Source organism: Trypanosoma cruzi, genomic scaffold, assembly GCF_000209065.1.
Source record: "Trypanosoma cruzi strain CL Brener 1047053517171 genomic scaffold, whole genome shotgun sequence".
In the NCBI taxonomy this organism is placed as follows: Eukaryota; Euglenozoa; class Kinetoplastea; order Trypanosomatida; family Trypanosomatidae; genus Trypanosoma; species Trypanosoma cruzi.
In genome coordinates, this window is record NW_001849568.1 from 339810 (window position 1) to 361739 (window position 21930).

The following is a 21930-nucleotide window of genomic DNA, read 5'->3' on the forward strand; positions in this document are numbered from 1 at the left end:
TGGTGGTTGTTTATTATTAGGCATAATTTGGTTACGGCCTCGTAACTTGGAATACATAACATTTATTTCCACTTACATATTCTCGCATTGTGAGCATAGAATTTTACTCACTATATGTGCATGTGCATTGTGTGGCCGAAAGGGGAAGCATCCATTTTTATTTTTTTTTTCCCGTTTTATTATTATTATTATTTCTTTTTCTTTTCTTTATTTTTATTATTATTTGCATGGAGAAAAAGGTTTTTTTTGTTTTTTTTTACTGCGTAATGATGACACCACGAGTCGCAAGTGAAGACTGCGGGGAAGAGTTGCGCATCGCCATCCTTCGAGTCCGACTGCTGCTTGCATTGCACGGGCGGGTGAGCGGTGATGATAATCCCGGGCAGGAGAGTGCAATGCACGCGGGATCCGTAACCCCGTCGCCGCCACGGCAGCGCACCGTGTGGGCGCACAGCGACTCCCTCCACTCGGTGGATCTCGAGGAGGGGAGCAGCGACAGGTGTCAGCTGGATGCGAGACGGACGCGGGAACAAACACATGAGGATCATTCTCAGGAAGTGAAGGAGGAAGAGAAAGGGACATCCATCACCGCACAGACCTTGCCGCTTCCGCCGCTGCGCTGGCAACTCCCAACGCTGCCGCAGCGACTGGAGGCGGTGGAAAAGCGACGGGAGAGGCGACAGAAACGGACGGACCCCGGTCAGAAGCGGGGTTGGTTCGCAAGTAATCCTGTCGCTGCTGCCGCCGTCGCCGTGTGCGGTGACATTGACGACGCCAATGACGACCACCAGGATGAAGAAAATGATCGTCATGCACGAACGAGTAGTTCCTCCGCGTTCACCTTGACGGGCGACCGCAGTGACAGGAGCAGTTCAAAAGACACATACGCGGCCTCCCATGCCTCTACGGACGATGTCTACATTCATGAACTGGCGCGTGGGCATGAATCGCCCCTCAACGCTTCCAGTAATTTTCATCGCCGCTGGGGTTCTGCCTCACTTACCCAGGGTGGAACAAATGCGAATAGTTTAGCAACGCATTTGCGACATCACTCGGCTCTTCTGGCTGTCGCAGGTGTCCACAGTGAGAGCACGGCGGTCACGGCACAGTTGGAGTTTGACAGAATTGGTGCAGGCGAAGAGGCACCATATGCGTCGTACCTTTTCTCCCCTGAGGCGCGTATTGTGGACCTGAGCATGTTGCCGCTAGCTGCCGAAAGAAAACATGAGGGTGGCGAGAAGAAGGCTACAGCGGATGAGAGTCGGAGCGGTAATGGTTCGTGGCCCTTGCCAGCCCCGCGGCACACCGAGCTGGTTGCTTCTGCCCCTGAAAAAGATGGATGCACGCGGGTGTGTTTCTCCCCAGAAGGGGACTGCTACATTGTAGGCACAGAATGCGGCAAACTGTGGTTCGTCCAGGTGAGCATCAAGGCCGGCCACATCATCAGCACCACGGCGACGAGTCCGCTTCCGCTTCACGGCCACAGCGGCGCCGTGACGGACATTGCCTTTGACGATGTGGGCACGTGTTTTGCCTCATCGGGGGCTGATGCCTGTGTCATACTGTGGAATCAGCGAACGCCATCCAAAGTCCGTCGCATCAACACCGACGGTGGTGTGCCGGTCGCGGTGCGGTTTATGCCAAAGAATAATAACTATCTCCTTGTCTCCCTCCCGAGGCATCACCTGCTTCGTCTTTACAACAGCTCCACAGGGTTTCCGGTGACGCGCAAGGGGCAACTCATACGCGTGGAAGCAACAGCGCTGGTAATGGAGCCATGCACCTATCCGTTTCTCTTCCTGGGAGACGCGCATGGAGCCATCACCGTGTGGCGATACCGTGTGAGTAGCGTGGACGACATCGCATGCCCCTCCGTCGTAAAGGATGTGAATGAAGCGAGAAAAAGATCGCAGCCAACAACGTTGCCACAATCATTGCTGCCGCAAGAGCCGCACCCCTCCACGCCATCATCATTACACAGCGCGGCGACGGCGGCAGGACAATTCGCCGTCGAATCGCACCTCGAACATGAGAAGCGGGGAGAGTTCATGCCATCTACAATAACGGAAGGTCAGTCACAATTTGAGAAGGTGGCAGGGTGCGTTGTAGAGAAAGGGGCACCTGTGGCTTCTTTGGTGGCGAGCTCCATGAATCACCAACAGTTTCATTGCCTTTTACGCGCCCAACGCATGGGTCAAGAAGCCCATGAGAGAAGCACGGTTAAAAAGTGGGCGGCAGCAGCGCTTGGAGGCGGGTGGAAACGCAATGAAGGAAACATGTTATCTAACAAAAAGGATGGCAAAATCTCAACCAGATCGGCGTACGCTGTGATGTTACTCGCCTCATTTCCACGGGATCGATTGGTAGTACTCTCTGTTCAGCCAAGCAAATCTACTCCTCATGAATACAAGCTGGTTCCCATGCTAGTCATCGTGGGCGCATGTCGTATCCGTCAAATGTCGGTGGGCACTTCGTTTTGTGTGGACAACACGCGCTGCCCTACAATATCGTGTACCTGTGAAGAAGGATTCGTTCAAATTATTGCCTGCACCCCGGCACGCCTGCCGGCCCAGAAGGATGAGAACGTAAAGAAAAGCTGTCTCACGGGCCAAAAACCGGTTCAGTGGAGTGTCATGGCGACTCTGCCGGTGCCGTGCGGTGGCATCCCACGCAGCTTGGCGTGGTCACCCGATATGGGACTTATTGTGGCAGTGACGGAAGAAGGCATCCTGTATGAGTGGCGGCGCGTGCGTCTTCATCTTGGCGTTCCTCATCCCGGCTATTATCGCAGCGGCGGCGGCGGCGAGGAGCACTGTCGGGATGATGACGACTCCACCGGTGGCCCCCGCGCGCTTCACGAGGCGGACGAATGGCGTATATGTTTGCAGCGGGAAAAAGAACGACAAATGCGCCGCTACCGAGCACAGAGGGGAACCGCTGACTCCGACGATGGCTCGCTAAGTGGCTTAGACGACTTATGGGCGAGGAGCGGGGACTCCATGAGCCGTAGCCCGGAGCAATCGTCACGTTAGATGGGAAACGGGAACGGGGGAGAAAAGTGAGGGTGAAAAAAAAACGACTCCGCTCCGTCTTATCGGCGACGCGTGCGCTCGTCTGTTGGTTTGGTCTTCGTCATTTTGTTGCGTTCTCTGTTCTTTCTTTCCCTCCTTATTTTTTCTTTTTTGCCTCGCCGCACGCGCGGGGAGAGTGGCGTCTGTGACGCGCGAAGGCGAGTAGTTTTTTGTTTTTATTTTTATCGCAGAAGCCAACGAGGCATCGTGCGGAGAGCCCGTGCCGGCGCACAAAGGAGGAGCGAAAGGAAGATCCAGCGGAGTAACAGCGGGGGAAGGAAGAAATGTTCGGGACGACGCGCGTGTGGCGCAACACGTTCCTCACAAAATCGGTGGCGACGCCGCCGATTTCAGTGATACGCACCGGGCCAAGGTGGTGGGCAGATCCGGAGCGCATGGTGCGGCAAAAGCTCATGTATTTCACCCTCGGGGTCGATCAACTTCCGTTGCGTCGCACGGCGGTGATTCAGAAAGACCTGCACCGCTTCCACATGTGCAAGCCACCGCCGCGCATAGGCGACACGACCGGCTACAAACGGTCCCGCGCAGCGCAGCTGACGACGTGGTACCGCCGCATCCAGTACCAGGAGTACCATCTGCAGCACCTTTTTACGCGGCATGTGTGGGGTTTGGTGCGCGCGTACCCGGGAAACACGACGAAGATACAAGGGAAGGCCGATGACGGCTACGTTGGGTACGACAGCGTGCCTTATCACCGCTACAACCGCACCCCGCTGCCTTTCCCAGCCCGCGAGATTTACGGGAGGAGGGAATAAACGGAAGGAAGAAAGAGGAAAGAAGAGAAGAAATTGCCACCGGCGCCCGTGGCGAACGAATCGGCAAAGCGCACGAGCGCGTTTCTTTTTGACCAATGTGTTTTCCCGCCCCCATTCGTCTTGTGGACTCTAATTTTTTCTGGGTTGCTTTTCTTTTTCTTCTTTCCTTTACGTGTTCAAGGGCAAGCGCCATCGCCGGCTTTCTTCTGCTTTGCGCGGGCCGCGGCGGCAGCGGGCTAAGTGATAAAAGAAAAAAAGGGCGAAAAAAAGGGGACGGTTCGGCAGCAGGCCAGGGAGAAAAACCGACAGCAAGGAAGCACCGCGCGGGCGCCGAAAAAAAAGAAACAAAAGGGCAATCGAAGAAAACTCTCTTTTCCTTTCCCTCCCTCGTTTTTCCGCGGTCTTTGTTTTTTTCTTCCCGGCGACGGGCCTTTGGAGCAAACGCGTTTCACGGGCCCGCTTCTGTCGATTACTTTTGGCCCTCTTTTGTGAGATAAATCATTTTGGATTCCGGGCTTTCCTGCACGCGGAACTCGTCGCGATTGGCCTCCACGAGTTTCAAGACGCCGCCGTAGTGCCGGTTCGCGGCCTGCTGGACGGCGAGAGACGCCCAGAGCAGCAGCCGGGAGGCCTCCACGCCGCCCGCTGGCACCAACACTTTCACCGCCTCAATCGCCTCCTCCCGGGAGAGAACGTCGTTCTCCTCAAACACCGCCTCGTCATCCGCTTCCCCTTCTTCACCCAAATCCTCCCGCCGCCGCTGCTCCAGCGAAAGGCCTGGCGAGGACGGCGTTTCCGAGAAGACCTCCTCCCTTTTCTCGCGCGCAGAATCTCCGGCGAACACCTCCGCCGATAGTCGGGCGGACTTCTTCACTTTGCGCATTAAAAAGACGCCCGGCGAAGTTTCCTTACACACAAAAAGGCTCGGGAAGAGTTGCAACAGAGTGACGATACGCGGTGGCAGAACGGCCCGCATCGCCGGGCTAGCGCACTGCAAAAAAAAAGCCGCCGTGCACGGCTCGTCGTCCGGGGCCAGATAATGAAACACCACCGCCAGGTCACGTGGAGTCAGGTAGGGGTTTTCTTCACGAATCGGAACGCGGGTCGCCATGTCTTCCGGAGACGGCTCGGATTCGCGCAAAGAGAGGGGATCGGAAAGATCCACACGGGAAATAAAGTTCTCTCCGGCACGGAACACCATCGGGTGACGTCGCAGGATTTTCATCATGCCGTCGAATCCACCCACAATTATCTTTTCCTCCTCCGTCAGACGAACATACACATAGTGAGGCCGATCCCAAGTGGAGCAAACGCGTCCCATGAGAACAATGAGGCCCCGTACATCCTCCGGGTGTCGCTCAAAATCCTCTACAAAACCATCGTTCCATCGCACGCTGTCTGCGCCAATGCGTTTCCGTAGGAGAGGGATGTCTGTGTACTTTAGCTGAATGATTTCAAATTGATCAGGATTTCCTTTAGCACAGGCAAGCAATTCGCCAGGGGTCAAATTCTTCTTGGTGTAACGTTGCATAAGAAGTGAAATAGGGACAAAGTAGCCCGGGCAAACACGCGCAACAAATTTTAAAAGGGCATTTGTATGCTGCGACGCTTCCGTCGCTGCTAACACCTCCCCTTCGGCGTTCACAGGAGCCAGACTGTTTGCCTCGCCCTTTGCAATCTTTAACTGTAGACGTTCATGGGCCTCCTCTGGGGTCAGTCCGTGAACCTCCGGGTGCAACAAAATGCTGCGACGAATCTCCGTGGTCCCCGCAAGATTACGGAGTTCAAAGTAAAACGGCTGACGTCGAAACCACTGCAAGGTAGAGGCGATACGAATGTGTCGTTTCTTCACCGCGGCTGGTATGTTGAGGTTACCAAAATTCCCCCAGGCAACGGGTACATATTTCAGTATTTCGTACACATCCTGCCGTGTTGGCACGTTGGATGCCGCACCCCAGCCGCCGTATGCATTTAGTGCGTGTGCCACTATCGTCTGCGGCTGTGGGGACACAAACCGTGGCGGCTGCGTCTCTCCCGGAAGCCGGGTGCAAATGTATTTCTCATTCAGCACCCAAACCTCCTCCCTCGCACGCGGAGAGCTCAGAATGGCGATAAAATCCACGTACTTGAGGGTGTTCGCGAATCCCCGGAGGGTGGCGTTCGTGAGCGCCTCCCGAATGAACGATGAGTACGCGTCGTTGAGGGCCTTGTAACTTGAACCGCCAGACTCCCTCGTGCCGAGCACCCTCTGACGCAGAAAGGGCAGCACTTCTTCGATCAGATTCATATCCACTTCTTGCTTCTCCACCTTCGCGGGTGGCAAGCCTTCTTTTTCCTCAGTCGCATCCTCAGCCGCATCCCCGGGAAGAAAAAACTTTGCATCCGCGGCAAGTTTCACAAGGCAGATGCCATGCGCATCCTCTTCAAGTTGGATCAGTGTACACGCTCGCACCCAGTCTTCCACCCTCATACTACGCCTAAACATGTCATCACGGCTTAGACTCGGTAGCTGCTCCACAAATGCCTTCAGCGTGACGCCTCCCGAGGGGTATCGTTGCGCAATAAGCATCGCTGCCGCCCGCTCTGCTACGGGACGCGAGTTGAACAGGCTTGTAAACGCTTCGTTTCCCATAGAACTCAGTGCTTGCTGCAGTGGGGAGCGAGGCCCTGCCCCTTCCTCTCCTTCCTTCCGCGCACCACTGTGCCCATCAGCCCCCTGCAGAGTGGAGGATGACTGTCCACGCATTGATGTGAAGAGCGCCACCCGTCTCTGATGTCTGTCACGGGACAGAGGTAGTTTTGGTGCCCTCTGGCGTCCCACCCGTGAGGTGCTCGGCCCCGTGAAAAGGGGAAGCGAGATGCACAATCGACGACGCATTGAAATTTAATGCCACAAGTAATCCTCCCTTTTCTTTTACTGTTTTTTTTTTTTTATGTGTGTGTGTGTGAGTTGCTCTCATCACACGCGCCAAGAAAAGAGAAAAAAAAAGAAAAGTGGAGCCGCACGCTCTTGGCGGCGGGAGGAGAAGCGCACACCACACAGCAACTCCTTCAGTGCACTCCAAGTGATTGCAGCCCCCTCCCCATGTGGCGCCGCACAGGCTGGAAAGAAATTCTTCCCTGCCATCATCATCACTGTATGCCCAAATTGTTCTTTCCCTGCGGATATGATTGATCATGCATGTTCATTGGTTGGTTTGTGCTAAAACACGCAAATGGAATGGGCAACACCACGCGGGTTAATTGGTGGGGGAAAAAAGAAAAAAAGGCCCAAATGTAAAGAAGAACGCACCCAACTCTTTCAGTGAATATTCGTCACTATCAAGTTTTATATTTAGAGGCTCCATTCCCATTACGCCAGCGGTCCACACGGCCGACTACACGGTGCCGGCCCCGTCCGCATTTCCCCCAGCCTTCTCCTCCTCCATTTGAGCCTGCAACGCCGCCGTCTCCCTCATTATTTTTTCTCGCCGTTCTGCCGCCTCGTATTCCTCCGCGACATCACGTGGTTCCTCGTAAACCTCAAACTGTTGAAGAATATCCCCCAAACGGAACTGAAACTCGTCATGCAGAATGACCCCACACTCCAGACCCATTTCAACAGAAGGCACAATTTCTTTGAAGCGGCGCAGCTCTTTTATTTGACCCTCGTACACCACCGTGCGAGCATCCTCCGCGTCATCCCCATCGCCGGTTGCCTTCTTAGGTGAGTTGTCACCTCCCGTAAGTTTACTCCGCGAAGACTTGCGCAGGACACGGAACGTGAGATGCGAGCCAATGATGCTGCCCCTCGTGACCCGCATCCCACCCGCATTGCCATTCCTTCCTGCCTGTGACGCACGAAAGACCTGTATGCACTCCGCCTCCGCCGTGACACGCGTCTTACTGATTTTTGGAAGCGATTCCACAAGTGTTTCCTTCAGGGCATCGATTCCATGGTAAAGCACGTTGAAGCGGATCACCTTGACGTGATTTGGCACATCCAGCGTGTTTGTGTCCTTGCTCTCGCCGTAGAGAAGAATGCATCCGGGCTGTCCAGAGCTACCAATAAGAGCAATATCGTAATCCTTTAGACCACCAACCTCGGTTACTTTAATCTCCGTTGAGACGCCTTCCAAGCGAGGCAATTCGTATAATGTCTTCATGAGAGCCTGTAGCATGCCAAATGTAGCCGCCTTACACGAAAGCACAAAGGCCTTCGTGCTGTATGTACGCACCAAGTTGTTATCTGGTTTGCGGGCATAAATCATGCCATGTTGCTCTTGATTCAGCAGCTGTAAATAATCCTCACGTCGGCCCTCCACCTTGTATACATCCTTCATAAAAAGATAATACTTCTGTGCATGAGATTCACTGCTCACCTGCATGAGCACAACACCAGGTTTGGGATGGACACGAAATCCTTGCATAATGACTGGCATGGAGGGTCCGGCCTCCTGTAAAATATTCCCATTATTATCCATAACCTTTCGCACCACGCCGTAAGTCATGCCTGCAACCAACACTTGTCCAGGCTTCAATTTTCCACAGCGCACGATGCCTGCCACCTCATTCTTCACATCGCTACTACGTGACTCAATGACAGTCACCTCGCATCTGGATGGTTCCGGGGTACTAATCTCACAGAGCTCCGCCTGCAGGGAGATTGCCTCCAGAAGTTCTGGAATCCCGGTGCCATCACGCCCGCAGACCGAAACAAACTGCGTGTCCCCGCCGTCCTCCTCCAACTCAATGCCACAATCACGTAACTGCTGTTTGATTGGGTCCACCTTCGACTGTCGATCAATCTTCGTGCATGCCACGACAAGCGCAATACCGGCGTCGCGGGCAAGCCCAATGACTTCTTTCGTCTGTGGCTGCACCCCATCCACGGCAGATACAACAAGGACGATGAGATCATTGGCCGCCACGCCCACCTCCCGCATCGCTGTAAACGCAGCATGTCCGGGAGTATCGATGAAGGTCACAAAATGGCCGTCCGATATTTTTACTTGGAAAGCACCAACATTCTGCGTAATGCCGCCCGCTTCCTCGGAGGCCACATTTGTTTTGCGGAGGTAATCCAGCAACGTCGTCTTGCCGTGATCCACGTGGCCCATAATGGACACAATCGGTGGACGTGGCAGGTACTGAATTTTTGCCGCCACGTGCTTGATATCATACTCACGGATGAGCCCTGCGCGGTGCAAATTATTCGCCGTACTAAGCGGATCCCGCAGATTGGTCGCCGTCGTAAAGAACTCACGCAGTGTGTGGTCCTCCAACTGCTTCGCGGGGTCTGGCCCGGGCTTTGGACGTGCCTTTTGCTGCGGTGACTTCTTCATCTTTTCGCGTCTTCGCATAAATTTGGCGCAGCGGGGGTCGTCGCTGCCAACCCACAACGGCCCCGATCGCGTCGGGATGTACACGGCGTCCTTCGCGAACTCATGCCAGTCGTACACCTCCCCCAGGCCCATTTCCCGACGATCGTTTTGGATTGTCGCCTTCACGTAGTGCGCCACCGTGTCGGGGTTAAACCTCCGCATGTTGCCCTCGGACGAGTACCGCGGGTCCACAACGCCCTCATCCCAGTGAAGCCCCGGCTGGCCACGGGAACTCTGCGACTGCCATCGACGCACGGTCGTTTGGGCCATCGCGGAAGCAGCACCGCAGCCACATGACGCACCGATCCACGAGACGGCGAGTTGCCTCACGCCGCTGCTGAGTCGCCACATTCGGATGCAAATCTCTTTTCCCTTTCCGCCCTCGTCCTCCCGCTAAATGCGGCGCAAAAGTGATCACGCACACACACACACAAACAGCAATTAGGGATTTACCCCTTTTCTCTCTCTCTCTCTCTCTCTCTCTCTCTCAACTCTGTCTCAACCCTGTTCTGCTTTCCCTTTAAGCAAATAAAAAATAAAAAAAATAAAAAAGAGGGGTAAAAAAAGTAGAGAATGAAAAGCATGAGGAAATCGAAGAAGAAAAAAAAATGAGGAAGAAGGGAAGGGATAATAAAATAAAAAATAAAATAAAAAACGCTTTTCAACACACTGTTTTAATAGCCGTTTGTTTTATCCCCGTTGCACTTCTCCGTGTTGAACGGCAGCTGCCACGCCCGCAACTCACCGCCATCTGTCCCCGTCAGCAGCACATCCTTCGCAGCGGAAGTCGCGGATGCCATGACGAGTCCCTCATGCAGTTTCACCTGACGAATTGGCTCCGCGGTGGTCAGGGACCACTCAATCGCGGTGGTGTCGTCAGAGACCGTCAAAAGCGTATCGCGACCGACAAACTCCAGACCGCGCACGTAGTCCTGGTGGCCCATAAGGGTGCGGGCGGCATCCCCAAACGCCCCGGTCAGAGGATCAATGTCGACGGCAAACACAACCTCCGAGCAGGCGGCGTAGAGCCAAAAGCCCGATTCCGGCCGCGGATGCCCCTCAGGCTGTGCCTCGCTGTGAACCACGGCAATGTGGTTAACAGGATTATCAAATTCCTCAAAGGAGGCTACAAGACGATCCTCCGTTGTCACCCGCATATCCGCAACGATGTTCCACAGCCGCACCGCACAATCCTCCGATGCCGTAAGCAGCAAGCCCGGGTTCGGGGATAACGCCAGATCGTTTACGGTGCTCGTCGCTGCCCAGAAACGATCCACCATCGTTCCGATAGCAGCCGTGTTTGAAGCATTCGCCCCTCTTCCCTGTTGGTCGTTCCGCTGCGGAACATTCTCCGGCCCAAGTGAGTAAATGTACACCATGCCGTCATCGCAGGCGCTTGCCAGCAGCCAATTACAACCGCCGTTTGTACCGGGCGCGGGGATTCTCAACATTTTATTGATTCCGTCCCCGAAACCGCGCATATTCCCGACCGGCGCGCTCAATTCACGTGCGTCCCAGTAAGCAATCGTGCGGTCATCGGACGCCGTCAGTAACATCCTTTCGTCTTCCTGCAGAAACAGGGCGTGGTTCACAGGACCCTGGTGGTGTGTGAGGCGTGCGATTTCATGGCCAGCTGTGGCCTGACGCCAATCCCACAACGCCGCGGTGTCATCTCCCGATGTGGAGCAGAAGACAGAAACGTGATGAGGGGAAAACTGCAGAGACGTAATAACTTCACTATGTGCTTGGGGAACCGAAAGAAGCATCGTTGTCATGGCCACCTTCTCTCTCCTTATCCTTCTCCGTGTTTTCTCCTATTTATTTATTTATTATTTTGTTGTGCGAAGGGCTCAGTGTACGTATGAACAGATCGCACGTACCTTCTCTTCTTTCCCCGTCGTCGTCTCGCAGGCTCCCCTCTCCCTCCACCCACACACACACACACACACACGTTTCTTTCCGCCTTCACCCTCGTCAGCCGCGCACCACACTCTCTCCACGCCACTTCCCTCTTTATTTGCGTGTCCGCTCATTCCGTCAGCAACCATAATGCACATAAAGAATAAAAGAAATGAAGAAAAGGAAAAAAAGTGAAGTAAAAAAGAAAAAAAAAGAAAAAAAAACAGCCCATAAGTGACAATAATGGCATGCATCCATGCCAACTCATTTCGTACACATACATGCCATGCCATGCCATTGTCATTTCACGTCATGTATGTCTGTGTGTATCTATGTATACATGACACGCACGGAGGCTCACGCACTCACTGCACACGCTCACATCTCCTGAAGCAACAGCAAAAAAAAAAAAAACACACACACACAAACACGCCAATACCAAAATTATTTAATTTCTGCAGTGCCGATGAAGCAAACCGTAGCAAAAAAAAAGAAAAGAAAAAAAAAAACAGAGAAATAATTGTCTGCTTTTTTGTTGTTGTTTTTTTTTTTTGCTTTTATTTTGCTTTTTTACATATAAATGTAGATATAAATAGAAATTCTAGAAAATACTATTTCCCTCACTCTTTTATTCGACGTACATACAAAAATACGCTGAGACCAAAAGAAAAAGAAGAAGAACAAGTGACAGCCCTCCCAGACACAAATTCAAAAGGTGACTGTGACATCTTCCGTAACTCTCAGCTCTTCTGTAAACGCCTCCGCATCAACTACTTCATCAACGATAAGAGTGCTGTTGCCGGGTAGCAAGAACATGTCCTTGCAGCCCTCCCATCCTGTTTTCGGCAGCTCTCTTCGTCGCACATCCATCAGTAGCATGACAACAGCCTCCGGTGGCGCCACCGCCAGCGGGAGAGCGGAATCACGTGCGGCGTCCCGAAGAAGTTTCCAGTGACGCTGTGACAAAACTCCCTCGGAGTGGAAGTATTCGGGGTCTTGCGGTATTTGATACCGTCGCTCGTAGTTCATCACATTCACTTCGTTCTGGGCAAGCGTTGTGTTCTGCAGTGTCAGTTTCCCGTCGCAGTGCGACCAGTGGTAGTTGTCGCCATAACGAACACCGACGGAGCATTTCTGAATGAGAGAACTCGTAATGGACGCTGTGTGTTGTTTCGACGCATAACCCGACTCGATGCCCTGCTGACAATACTGCACGATGGTGTGAGAAATGACAACCTCACGACGGCCGTTGGGATCGGAGGAGAGAGCCACCCCCTCATGCATGCAACCCTCTACAATTGTGTTGTGCACAACCAGGGAGCCACCGTTACCCATCGCACCAGAGTCAATCCCGTCGTCCTTCGTGTGGGCAATGACACTATCAATGACGCGATGTTTACCACCCGAAAGGTACATGGCGTCATTGTCGTCATCGGCATACGCTGCATCCCATGAGGGAAAGTGCGTCCAGACAGAGCGCCTTGAAGTGAAGGTGCACTGCACACACTCGATCCCCATTTGAGCCCACTGCACCAATGAATCCTCCACTTGCACCTCGGCCTCATTGCCTGCCGCAATGCCTGCCCCCTGCAGCTCCAACAAGAAACTGTGACGGAGATAGACGGAGGCCTTATTTGTAGCTGAGATGGCGGCAGAATGGGAGTGGTGTTTCCCAGTGTTTGCCACCCGGATCCCCTTCACGCCTGAGCCGGTGAAAAACGTAAAACTCGCGTATAACGTGGCGGTGGGGCCATCGACGTGGATGGTTTGCCAACTGCTCGCATTCTCCGCCGATTCGCTGGTGACCACAATGGGCGACGCGACGGTGCCGTTGAACCGCAGAAACCCCGTCACGCGCAGCATCGCAGCAGGCCGCATCACAACGACACAACCCGCCGCCACATCGAGAGTCGCTCCTCGAGAAATTTCAAAAGAGCCGGAAATAAAAATGGGGCACTCTGCCGAGCGCAGCGTCAAACCCTCTCCCACCACCGATTCCGCCACCGACGCATTTTCAGGGATGCAACGCAGCACCGTCTGTTTCTCAAGCGAACCGCCAAACCTGACGCCCTTCGCGTCCACGAGGCCGTCGGCCAAATATAACGCTTGTGGTGGAGCCGCAACAGACGCGAGAGGTACCGACTGTTCAATGTCCACATCACCTATACGCAGCCGCGTGGTGGAGCTGTTAGAAGCAAACAACCCTGGGCCCCTAACTGTATTTTCCCCCTCATGACGCTGGGCAGAAAAGGAATCTTCCTCAGATTTCTCTGGCACAAAAAAACGTACAGCACTGAAGCCACGTACAATCATCGTCCTCTGCGTTGGGGCATCAATGGTGAAGATAAGCGTGTTTTTCCTCGACCATCTAAAGAGGGAGTTTTCTGAACCCTGCTCTGGAAAAAGTACCCGAGAAACAAACACACCACGCTTCTCCTTGGAGTCTTGAGGCCACACAGGTGGCATAACGATGCTAAGCGTGGCCCCTGCATCAGGTGTTGTCATTGGGTACAGCATGGGTAATTTCTTATCAAAGGACCACAGCCCAAACTCTGCACTGCCACGCGACGTGCTTGGCTCCACCAATGGCATGTCAACAAACCAGAAACCCGGCGCCTCCCATTTCCCACGCCCTTTGGGAGGAGGCAACAGTCCGACAGATGTGAAGAAAGATGCCACAGCAGACACGCGTGCACAGTAAATACCAGCATCAGGGAGTTGATACTCCTCATCTTCTGGAAGATCGACACCCAACGCCGACTGTATCCCTCCAACTAAAAACCCCCATCTTGTGCTGACACGCGATCCCTTGACTTTGACGACAATTGAGAGACGTTTCATCAGTTCGAGATGTGCCTCCCTGTTGTGGATCTCCAGCGCCTTGGCATCTCTATCACTTGTTTGATCGCAATGCGAGACCTCGTTGACAGGAAAATAAGAGGCCAAAGCCCGAAGCAATATTTGTCGTTGTTCCAAAAAGGCCCCAATAATCCACCGCACGCCAGCGTCATTTTCGCGTTTTACCTGATTAAATGTTGCCATCGTTGTCCCTGGGGCGCCATAAAGTATTGTTTGCAGCTCGTTCTCCGCCACTTGAACAGATCGACTGAATCGCTCCCTGTCAATGTGCTGCGTCATATCCCATAGTATATCTGTGTATCGATAAATAAAAGCTTCCGAGTCATAAATGCTTTTATCAAGGGTCGTTTCAGCACAATACATGACGGATGCCTTAAACCACACCTTGCGATGGCATGGGGAAAAGACGGTGTCATAGTCCCAGCCCATCACACCCAGATAAATCGGTAACTGGAACTTCGGATTTCCATATTGAATTGGCTTTAGCACTCCGTAAAAAAACACCTCATCATCGTAATCACCATTCTGAAGTATCGTGTTGATGGCAATCCATGCCATGTATTGTGGTAAATCAAGAAATTGCTTTTTAGGATTAACCGTTTTGCCCATGGCCGTCTCACTGTGCAGGCCGTAGTGCCAGGGATCCTTTTCCAGAAGCCGATAACTGGGCAACAAGGAACTGTTTTTCAAAAAACTCGGCACATGTGACATATCATGTCGTGGCTCACTAAAACTCAAAAAGTTGCGGGACCCTATTTCAACAGCATGCTCCAATTTCCCCGGGGAGGACTTCTTCGCGGCACGCCACATTTGCCGCCAATACGTGATGCGTGCGGTGTGCTCCATTACACTCTCGTACTCACGTCTTTGCAGAGCGGCAGGGGAACCATGACTCACGGATTCAATTACTTCCCTCAGAGACTCATTCGCCAACTCCTCAAAGGCGGAAAAGGCCTCTTTCATTCGCCGCCATATCGCCGGGGCGGGCGGCTCAATGGCCAAATAAACACCAAGGGTCCGCCCCACATGCACACCATCGCGCACAGAAACACCAGCAACAGACGGTACGCATGGGTGATCCAAATGAGACTTCTGCGAAGGCGGATAGCAGCGTAGTTCCACCAGTTGCGCATATGAAAAAATCAAATCTAAATGTTGCAGCAGATCGACGGAAGTGCGGTAGGCGATGCGGTGGATGTCCTCCCATAGGGAAAGCAATATAAATTCCTTCAACGCCACCGTCGTATTTCGTTTGAATGGGTTGGGTGACAATGCAGGGTTAGGCGTCACAAAAAAAATGGGTGAGTCACTGCGAATGTACAACGATCGCCGTTTGGTGCGCTGGAGCTTCAGGGAGCTTTTCCCATACAGTGTGGCCGACACCGTTGCCTTCTGCAGCACGGCAGGAAGTGGCACCGTCGTGGCAGCGGAAGGGCGAACAGCCACGCGCTCCACCCACATCTCCGCTGGGAATTCAAGCCGATCGCTGGAGGTGCGCCACGCCGTGGCCATGGCGCTACTCATGACGAAGCTGACACGCGTAAAAAATTCATTCGTAGAATAGTGTGGGATCTCCCTCTCGGTCAGTTCCTTCTCAAAAGTCCTCTTCTCGTTCGCAGCGAGGAGCAACAGGAGGAACACGCCGATAACTAAGAGACACAATGAAAAGAAAAGAAAACGAAGCACTATTCGTATTCTTCGCTTTCGTGTCCCGCCAAACTCCCGCCTCCAGCGACGGGGGTTCGGTATTGCCATCACCAAATCTCCTTACAAAGCGTGAGCGGGCTATCAAAAACTCTAGCAAAAACTGAATGCGCAAAGAGAATAAAAGAATAAAAGAAAAAATATATAAGAAAAATGAAAATGGCCAAAACAAATCTTCACGGCCTCTTCATGCATAAAACAATTGCATGCCAATTCAATTTATTTCTCCTTTCTTTTTTCTTTTTTCCCTTTTCTTTCATTCCCTCTCTCTCTCTCTCTGTGTGTGTGTGTGTTTGTCTGTGTGGGAAGGTTTGTTGGGTGGTGGCAGCTTTTCTTTCTTTCCTTTTCCCTCGTGTTTTTGCACGGACGCAGAAGTCATTGAAGTACAAACCGCAAAAAAAAATAATAACAAATAAATAAATAATAACAACAAAAGTAATTTAAAAAATCTGTTAACATCAGTGGGGAGCCCCCACATCCTCCTGTTTTGTGTTTTTGTTTTGATTGTTGTTGTTTTTGTTGTTTTGAGAGGCATTGAGGTCCTTTCAAATCTCTGCATCCTCCAGCAACAACAGGAAAAGCCCCCGCAGCTCCTCTCCACAAGCTCGTGCTTTTGTGAGGTGCAATGAAAGGCTGTTTAATTGACGCACCACACGCCGCCAGCGACTCTTGCGAGAGTCGCCCTCTACCACGGCGGAGAGCGTGCCATAATGCCTCATGCATCGCTGCTGACAGTGGCAAAGTGGGGGAGAGTCATGTGCGAATGGAAGAGGCTTGTGGAACCCCAACGGGGTGGATGTCAACTGCCTATCCATCTTTTGTTCCAAGGAGATGGCCTTCCGATTCGGCGGTGTGGATGCTGCCGTTGCCGCCGGTGCGGCATACGCGGAGGAATCAGGTCCAGACCCTGTGTCCATATTTATTTCCTCATGTTCTTCCCGATGTTGATTGGAGGCAGTCTCGGCCAAGTGGTAATCACTCATGGGAGTGACACACGCGGACGGGAAGCAACAAGTCGCTGCCTCTGCTGCTGCTCCATCGGATGTGTGGCCCACTTCGGGAGAATCATGTGCGGATTTTTGCTGAGACTTCTGAGTTGATGGCAAAGCAGGAGCCTGGATGAATGACTCGTGCTGCGATGGGTAAGAGGGTTTCACGTTCGGTGGAACATTTGCAGGTGGGGAAACGACAACATTAGCAGCAGCAGCAACAGCAAGAGCAGCGGCAGCGGCATCAGGAAGCGGTGTCGATGCCCCGTCGTCTTCACCAACCACTGGATGCAATTTCTGTGGGGCCGTTGTGGACTCCGCCTTGGCTGCCTTAGTTTGCTCTTTTGAGATCACTTCAATTCCCCCACCACGCCTTTTTGCCGTGACTTTGCGCTGCTGCTTCCCCGCTGTTCCCTTCTTCGGTGGCGGACGTGGCGTTTTCGTCTTTCCAGCACCACGGCCTCTTCTCTTAGGCGGAATCAGCTCTTCCAGCTCCCCCAGAATCTTTTTTACCTCTGGAAAAAGAGGTAGGTGGGCTGCATTCTCTGGTGCAGTCATGAGATCGGCAAAATTGTACGCTGCCTCCGCAGTCACGTTGGGATCTGTTGCGTCGCGCTTCACTGCAGTGGCGGCGCCGCGATGCACGGAGACCACGTCCGAACGCGTAGAGTGTGGCAATCCCCCTGCACGTGATGGAGCGACAGCATTGGGTGTTTCTATCGGCTGATCGGGCGAAGCGCCAGAATCTGGCGGTTCCACTAGTGGCACTCGTGTCGTTGTTCGCGTTGCTGCGTCTGCGTCACCCACTGTGGCACCCGCAGGCAGTGAGAACAACGTCGGGGATTTCTCTTTCCTGGCTCGCTTTGGCATCGTTCCCGCCTCTTCCTCCCCATCAATCCCTACATGGGGCGGTCGTCGACGAGTCGCGGCACTTCGTTGTGTATTTCCTTTCCCTCGCAGCTGCCGAGGCATGCGCAGGTTGGTCGATGACAACGATGGTGGCGGCGGTGTATTTGGCATCACCGCCTCATTGCTGCCGCCGCGAGCCGGGGCTTCACGGTCTCTCCTCCGTGCCGTGAAATTTGCCAAGAGAGGGCTGCTTTGGGAGGAAATGCCACGCGTCAATTGCACCGCGGAAGTGTCCGCCGCCGCGCCAAGAGCCTCCAAACACTGCGAAAGACGGTCCTCCTCCCCTTTCTCCTCCCGCTCCTCACTGACGACGGCAGCAGAAACCACAGACGCAGCCGTTTCAGTGACAGGAGCAACGTCCACATGCTTCTTCTTCCTGCTCGCGTTGCTTTTATCCCCTGCTGATTCCACGGAGTCCGCACCCACGCCTAGCAAGGGGTTGCGCTGCGTCGTTGGAACGGTCGATTGGGACCGCCACACCGCGGAGACGTTCTCGCTGGAGTCATCCATCCCACCTTCCCTGTCGTTATCCTCTTGGCTGCCCCCGCTGAGGTTGGCGTTATCACCATCAACATCAGACGGTGTTTCTGTTGACGCCACCGAGTCTGCCTCAGGGTTGGGTGGAAAATAACTCAACGGCAGCGGCTCGGTTGTACTGACACGCGACGCAGAACGCGCCCGTCGGCTTGCCGCCACCATCGGCGCGACGGACTGCAAGAAATGCGCCATGTCGTCCTCGTGCAGCTGCTCTATGAGCGTGCACGGTCTGTTCATGTCCTCCCGGGTGAGGATCTCCCCGCCATCCAGCTCGGAGGCGAATCGGTTGGCCTCGGCCCAGCGCCACACAATCAAGCGTGGGAGCTCAATTCGCATCAGCTGCTGCTGCCGCACCACACGAAAGTGGAGGAGAACATCATAGTCAATCCGAAGTGGAGTTGTCGTTTCTCCCACGGCATCTTGTGCCACAAGCTCAGCGTAGTTTTCGTAAAAGCACAAATCACCGCCAGCAAACTGTGCAGCGGAGACGATGCAGCGGAGCAAACTGTAGCGGGCAATAGACTGCGAGACACACGTCATGTCTCGTTATGTAAACTCACCGCTCCTTCTCAGTTCTGTGTCCTTTTCTGGATGCTGTCAATGCTTGCTCCACGTCTCCGTGTTGCAGGCAAAGACACAGACACAAAAAGAAAAAAAAAAAGAAAGAAAAAAAAAACATTGGCATCTGATCGAAGCATCGCAGCAGCTTCTTGCTGTCAAGTGTTGTTCCCGACATCACTCCACACGGCGTCCTCAGCGCAGGGGAGGCCGTAGCCACAGGGCTCTATTCATCACCCCAACGACAGATCCGTCCAGGGGCAGGCAATAGTCAATTCCTTTACTACCGTGGAGTTGGGCCCTGTGTTTTTCCTTTTTTCTTTTGCTACACCGTAAACACAGCGAATCCAGCACCCGCAGCAGGCTCGTGGTGCTACGGCGTGCACCCGTAACTTCCAACGCGACAGAAAAGGGTTTGAGCGGCTCCCATCACTTCCGGCAATGTAAAAAATCGCAAATCAGCGGTGTGTATCCGCAACTGCCTGCTGACACATCAGAAAACATATACGACAAAAAAAGAGCCCCTCGTGCTCCCTTTGGGAGTGCGCGTCATCCTAGCTGAAGCCATGCACCACAGAAGAGACAATTAAAACAGAAGGCAAAAGGTAAATAAATAAACAACAAGCAGCCTGCCCCCCTCCCCCCAAGGAAGAAGTTTGAGTCAAAGCAGAAGAATATCAAGAAACGTCAAGGCAACATTTAAACAACATGATGAAACAGCATATAAAAAAATTATTTTTAAAAAAGAAAAAAAAAAACAGAATAAAAGTCCTCTCCAATGTTGTTTGTATTTGTGCCCCACACAAACACACACACGTACACAACAAACATGCCTCCTCTCAAAGGTATATCGTGTGGGAGAAAAAGAGAAAGAGAGGTGACAAAAAGAATTCCATTTACATATGAATCGTGTATCACACACATTTCATTCACTATATAAGTCCCATTCACTCATTCTCTTCCCTTTTCGCATGACAGTTATCAAGCATTCCCATCACTCAGATACATTTTATCTTCTTCCGTGGACCCGATTTCATTCTTCAGATCCTCCTGCTGCTCACCCTCATGCTCTTGGGCAGCATCCTGCTTATAATGCTCTTGCTCCTGAGTGTCCTGCTCTTCTTCTTCCTGTCGGAATTCATCATGCTGTTTGGCATCTGGTTCAGGTTGCTCTTGGCTCAAGTATGCATACATGACGGTCTGTAGGACTGGTGACGGGGCACTTTCGTCCACCCGCGCCTCGGAAGCCCCTCTGCAGGTCACTTCTTCAGGGAATTCCGTCAGGGAACGCGGTGTCTCAGGGACTGAGAGCCCCTGCAAAGGGTGCGGCGCAAGGGAAGGCTCGTTGGTTTGACAAGGCGCTAATTTTGGGTCTTGCAAGGGTGTGTTTTGCGATGCGTGACGCTCCACCGTTGAGCACTCATCGTCCCTGAGCGCAGAGCCGCCCTCCAACTCGCCAGGCAAATGCACGGGTGTGCCCTGCAACGCCAATTCGGGGTTCGCACCTTTTTTATCGAATACATCGGTGTCTCCAGGCGTCACGAGGCATCCAGCACTGTCCGGGGATAGGGTGGACTCTGGTTGCGGCGACTTTCTAGCCTCCAAGGATGTGGCCGCACGGGCGGAAGCCGCAACAGCGGCCGCGATGGCACGTCGCATGGCCTCAGACTCCAACGGAGCGATGATGCGAAGTGAAAGATTTATTGCGGGTCTGTCGCCATTGTCCACCATTGTCTCCTCACGACCGGCGCCGCCCTGGGCTCCCTTGAAGGGAGGCGTCGGAAGCCGCATCGACGACATGACGTTCTCCCGCTGCTGTGGATCCTTCCAGAAGTGTGCCGGCACGTCGGCCAGGGAACGGGGTTGGCCCTGCACAAATGTTGCGGGTATTTTCGCCTCCGCGGCCACGCTCGGTGCGACCACCGGCTCCACCGCCCAGAGCGACGACTGCGGCACACGCACACCACCCAGAACGGCCTGCATTGGCAACACAGGCATCACCTCGCGCAGGTGTTCAGCCCACAGCCGCCGGTCCCCCTCGCGGCAGTACAGCCACTCCTCCGCGAGACTTTCCCTCACATTGCCTTTTCCGCGTTTGCTGTTGGAAGAAATGGGGTGTCCATCCATACCGCCCTTCACTCCAGAATTCAAGATACTGGTCGTATCCGCTAAACGAGTTACTGTAGCAGTATTCTCTGCTTCTGCTGCTGCTGCAGTATTATTGTCGGTGGTGGTGGTATCCTCCCCGCTGCCATAAACCAGCCCGTCCGCAAAGACAAATGCACCTGACACATTGCGTCCATTCTCCCACACGCCACGGTATTGTCCCCCGCCTCTCTCTGCGGTAAAAAATAATGTCCCGTGGCCATGCATGCGGCCATCATTGAATGCACCGACATAAGTATCGCCATTAGCAAAGGTGTATATCCCTTGTTCGTGAAAACGCTTCCCGTCAGGGGTCCTCTCCCCTTGATAGCTGCAGCTCGTATAGAACATAGAATTCTGCTAACCACCACGTGACCACCGCAGCAAGACAATATCTTTCTTCCCTCTTGTGTGTTTTTCCTTATTTCCAAAGCCTATTTATTTGACCCCGCTTCTGGGTATTTGCCACCCTCTTTTTTTTTTTTTTTTTTTTCTATTGGCTCCTTCTTATTTGGGCCGCTAGGCACAAATACGGCTAACCAATAAAAAAAATGTCCAGGGCTTTAAAAAGAAAACAAAAAAGACGTATTATAATAAACCCATCGTTACCCACACACAGACACACACACAGAGAGAGAGAGAGAGAGAGAGAGGCACAGACACACAAAGACAAGAAGGCATACATGTCTCATCGCCAATAGGCCAATAAAGATATTCACACAATGCGTGGGTACACACGTATGTACTTATGAGGCTGTCTGTCTGTCTGTCTGTCTGTCTGTGTGTGTGTGGGGGATATGCATACCCAATACGCAGCCGTTCTGTATAGACGCATACAGACAGATTTCCGTGTGTATATTAAAATTGTCACCCAAAAAAAAAAAACACACAAAAATAAAAAAAAAAGAAAAAAAAGCAAACAAAAAAAAAAAGCAAAGAAAAAAACAAACACTCACTCACTCTCACAGACGCACACAAGCAGCAGAAATATCCAGCACTAAAAGTTAATAACAATGCGCAAAGGCAGACAGGCACACATGGATACGTACACGCAAACATATTCATGCATTGTATGTAAATTGTATTCTTTTACATATGCACTTCACACGCCAAGCCAATC

At 52.9% G+C, this 21930-nt stretch overlaps 8 protein-coding genes across 8 annotated transcripts, besides 20 other annotated features; 2 read left to right on the top strand and 6 right to left on the bottom strand.

The window, feature by feature from the left end:
• Positions 1-21930: part of a sequence feature (heterozygous, non-Esmeraldo-like haplotype) that runs on past both edges of the window.
• Positions 154-225: a sequence feature (T-rich).
• On the top strand, positions 228-3032 carry Tc00.1047053511821.80 (hypothetical protein, conserved; the record flags this gene model as incomplete). The annotated part of the gene is made up of 1 exon (XM_811646.1): positions 228-3032. One exon carries the CDS (start codon positions 228-230, stop codon positions 3030-3032), a length of 2805 nt encoding a protein of 934 aa, XP_816739.1.
• Positions 3356-3847, top strand: Tc00.1047053511821.90 (hypothetical protein, conserved; the record flags this gene model as incomplete). The annotated part of the gene is made up of 1 exon (XM_811647.1): positions 3356-3847. The coding sequence occupies one exon, from the start codon at positions 3356-3358 to the stop codon at positions 3845-3847; it is 492 nt and encodes a 163-aa protein (XP_816740.1).
• On the bottom strand, positions 4317-6725 carry Tc00.1047053511821.100 (hypothetical protein, conserved; the record flags this gene model as incomplete). Its single annotated transcript, XM_811648.1, has 1 exon — positions 4317-6725. One exon carries the CDS (start codon positions 6723-6725, stop codon positions 4317-4319), a length of 2409 nt encoding a protein of 802 aa, XP_816741.1.
• Positions 7225-9561, bottom strand: Tc00.1047053511821.110 (translation initiation factor IF-2, putative; the record flags this gene model as incomplete). Its single annotated transcript, XM_811649.1, has 1 exon — positions 7225-9561. The coding sequence occupies one exon, from the start codon at positions 9559-9561 to the stop codon at positions 7225-7227; it is 2337 nt and encodes a 778-aa protein (XP_816742.1).
• Positions 9670-9699: a microsatellite.
• Positions 9737-9865: a sequence feature (A-rich).
• Tc00.1047053511821.120 (hypothetical protein, conserved) lies at positions 9885-10985 on the bottom strand (the record flags this gene model as incomplete). The annotated part of the gene is made up of 1 exon (XM_811650.1): positions 9885-10985. The coding sequence occupies one exon, from the start codon at positions 10983-10985 to the stop codon at positions 9885-9887; it is 1101 nt and encodes a 366-aa protein (XP_816743.1).
• Positions 11026-11046: a sequence feature (AT_rich).
• Positions 11137-11161: a microsatellite.
• Positions 11268-11333: a sequence feature (A-rich).
• Positions 11353-11424: a microsatellite.
• Positions 11593-11618: a microsatellite.
• Positions 11638-11681: a sequence feature (T-rich).
• On the bottom strand, positions 11818-15723 carry Tc00.1047053511821.130 (uncharacterized protein; the record flags this gene model as incomplete). Its single annotated transcript, XM_811651.1, has 1 exon — positions 11818-15723. One exon carries the CDS (start codon positions 15721-15723, stop codon positions 11818-11820), a length of 3906 nt encoding a protein of 1301 aa, XP_816744.1.
• Positions 15891-15951: a sequence feature (CT-rich).
• Positions 16067-16121: a sequence feature (AT_rich).
• Positions 16156-16198: a microsatellite.
• Positions 16218-18647, bottom strand: Tc00.1047053511821.140 (hypothetical protein, conserved; the record flags this gene model as incomplete). The annotated part of the gene is made up of 1 exon (XM_811652.1): positions 16218-18647. One exon carries the CDS (start codon positions 18645-18647, stop codon positions 16218-16220), a length of 2430 nt encoding a protein of 809 aa, XP_816745.1.
• Positions 16869-16909: a microsatellite.
• Positions 18752-18783: a microsatellite.
• Positions 19387-19423: a sequence feature (AT_rich).
• Positions 19647-21161, bottom strand: Tc00.1047053511821.150 (hypothetical protein, conserved; the record flags this gene model as incomplete). The annotated part of the gene is made up of 1 exon (XM_811653.1): positions 19647-21161. The coding sequence occupies one exon, from the start codon at positions 21159-21161 to the stop codon at positions 19647-19649; it is 1515 nt and encodes a 504-aa protein (XP_816746.1).
• Positions 21284-21303: a microsatellite.
• Positions 21440-21463: a microsatellite.
• Positions 21565-21600: a microsatellite.
• Positions 21684-21759: a sequence feature (A-rich).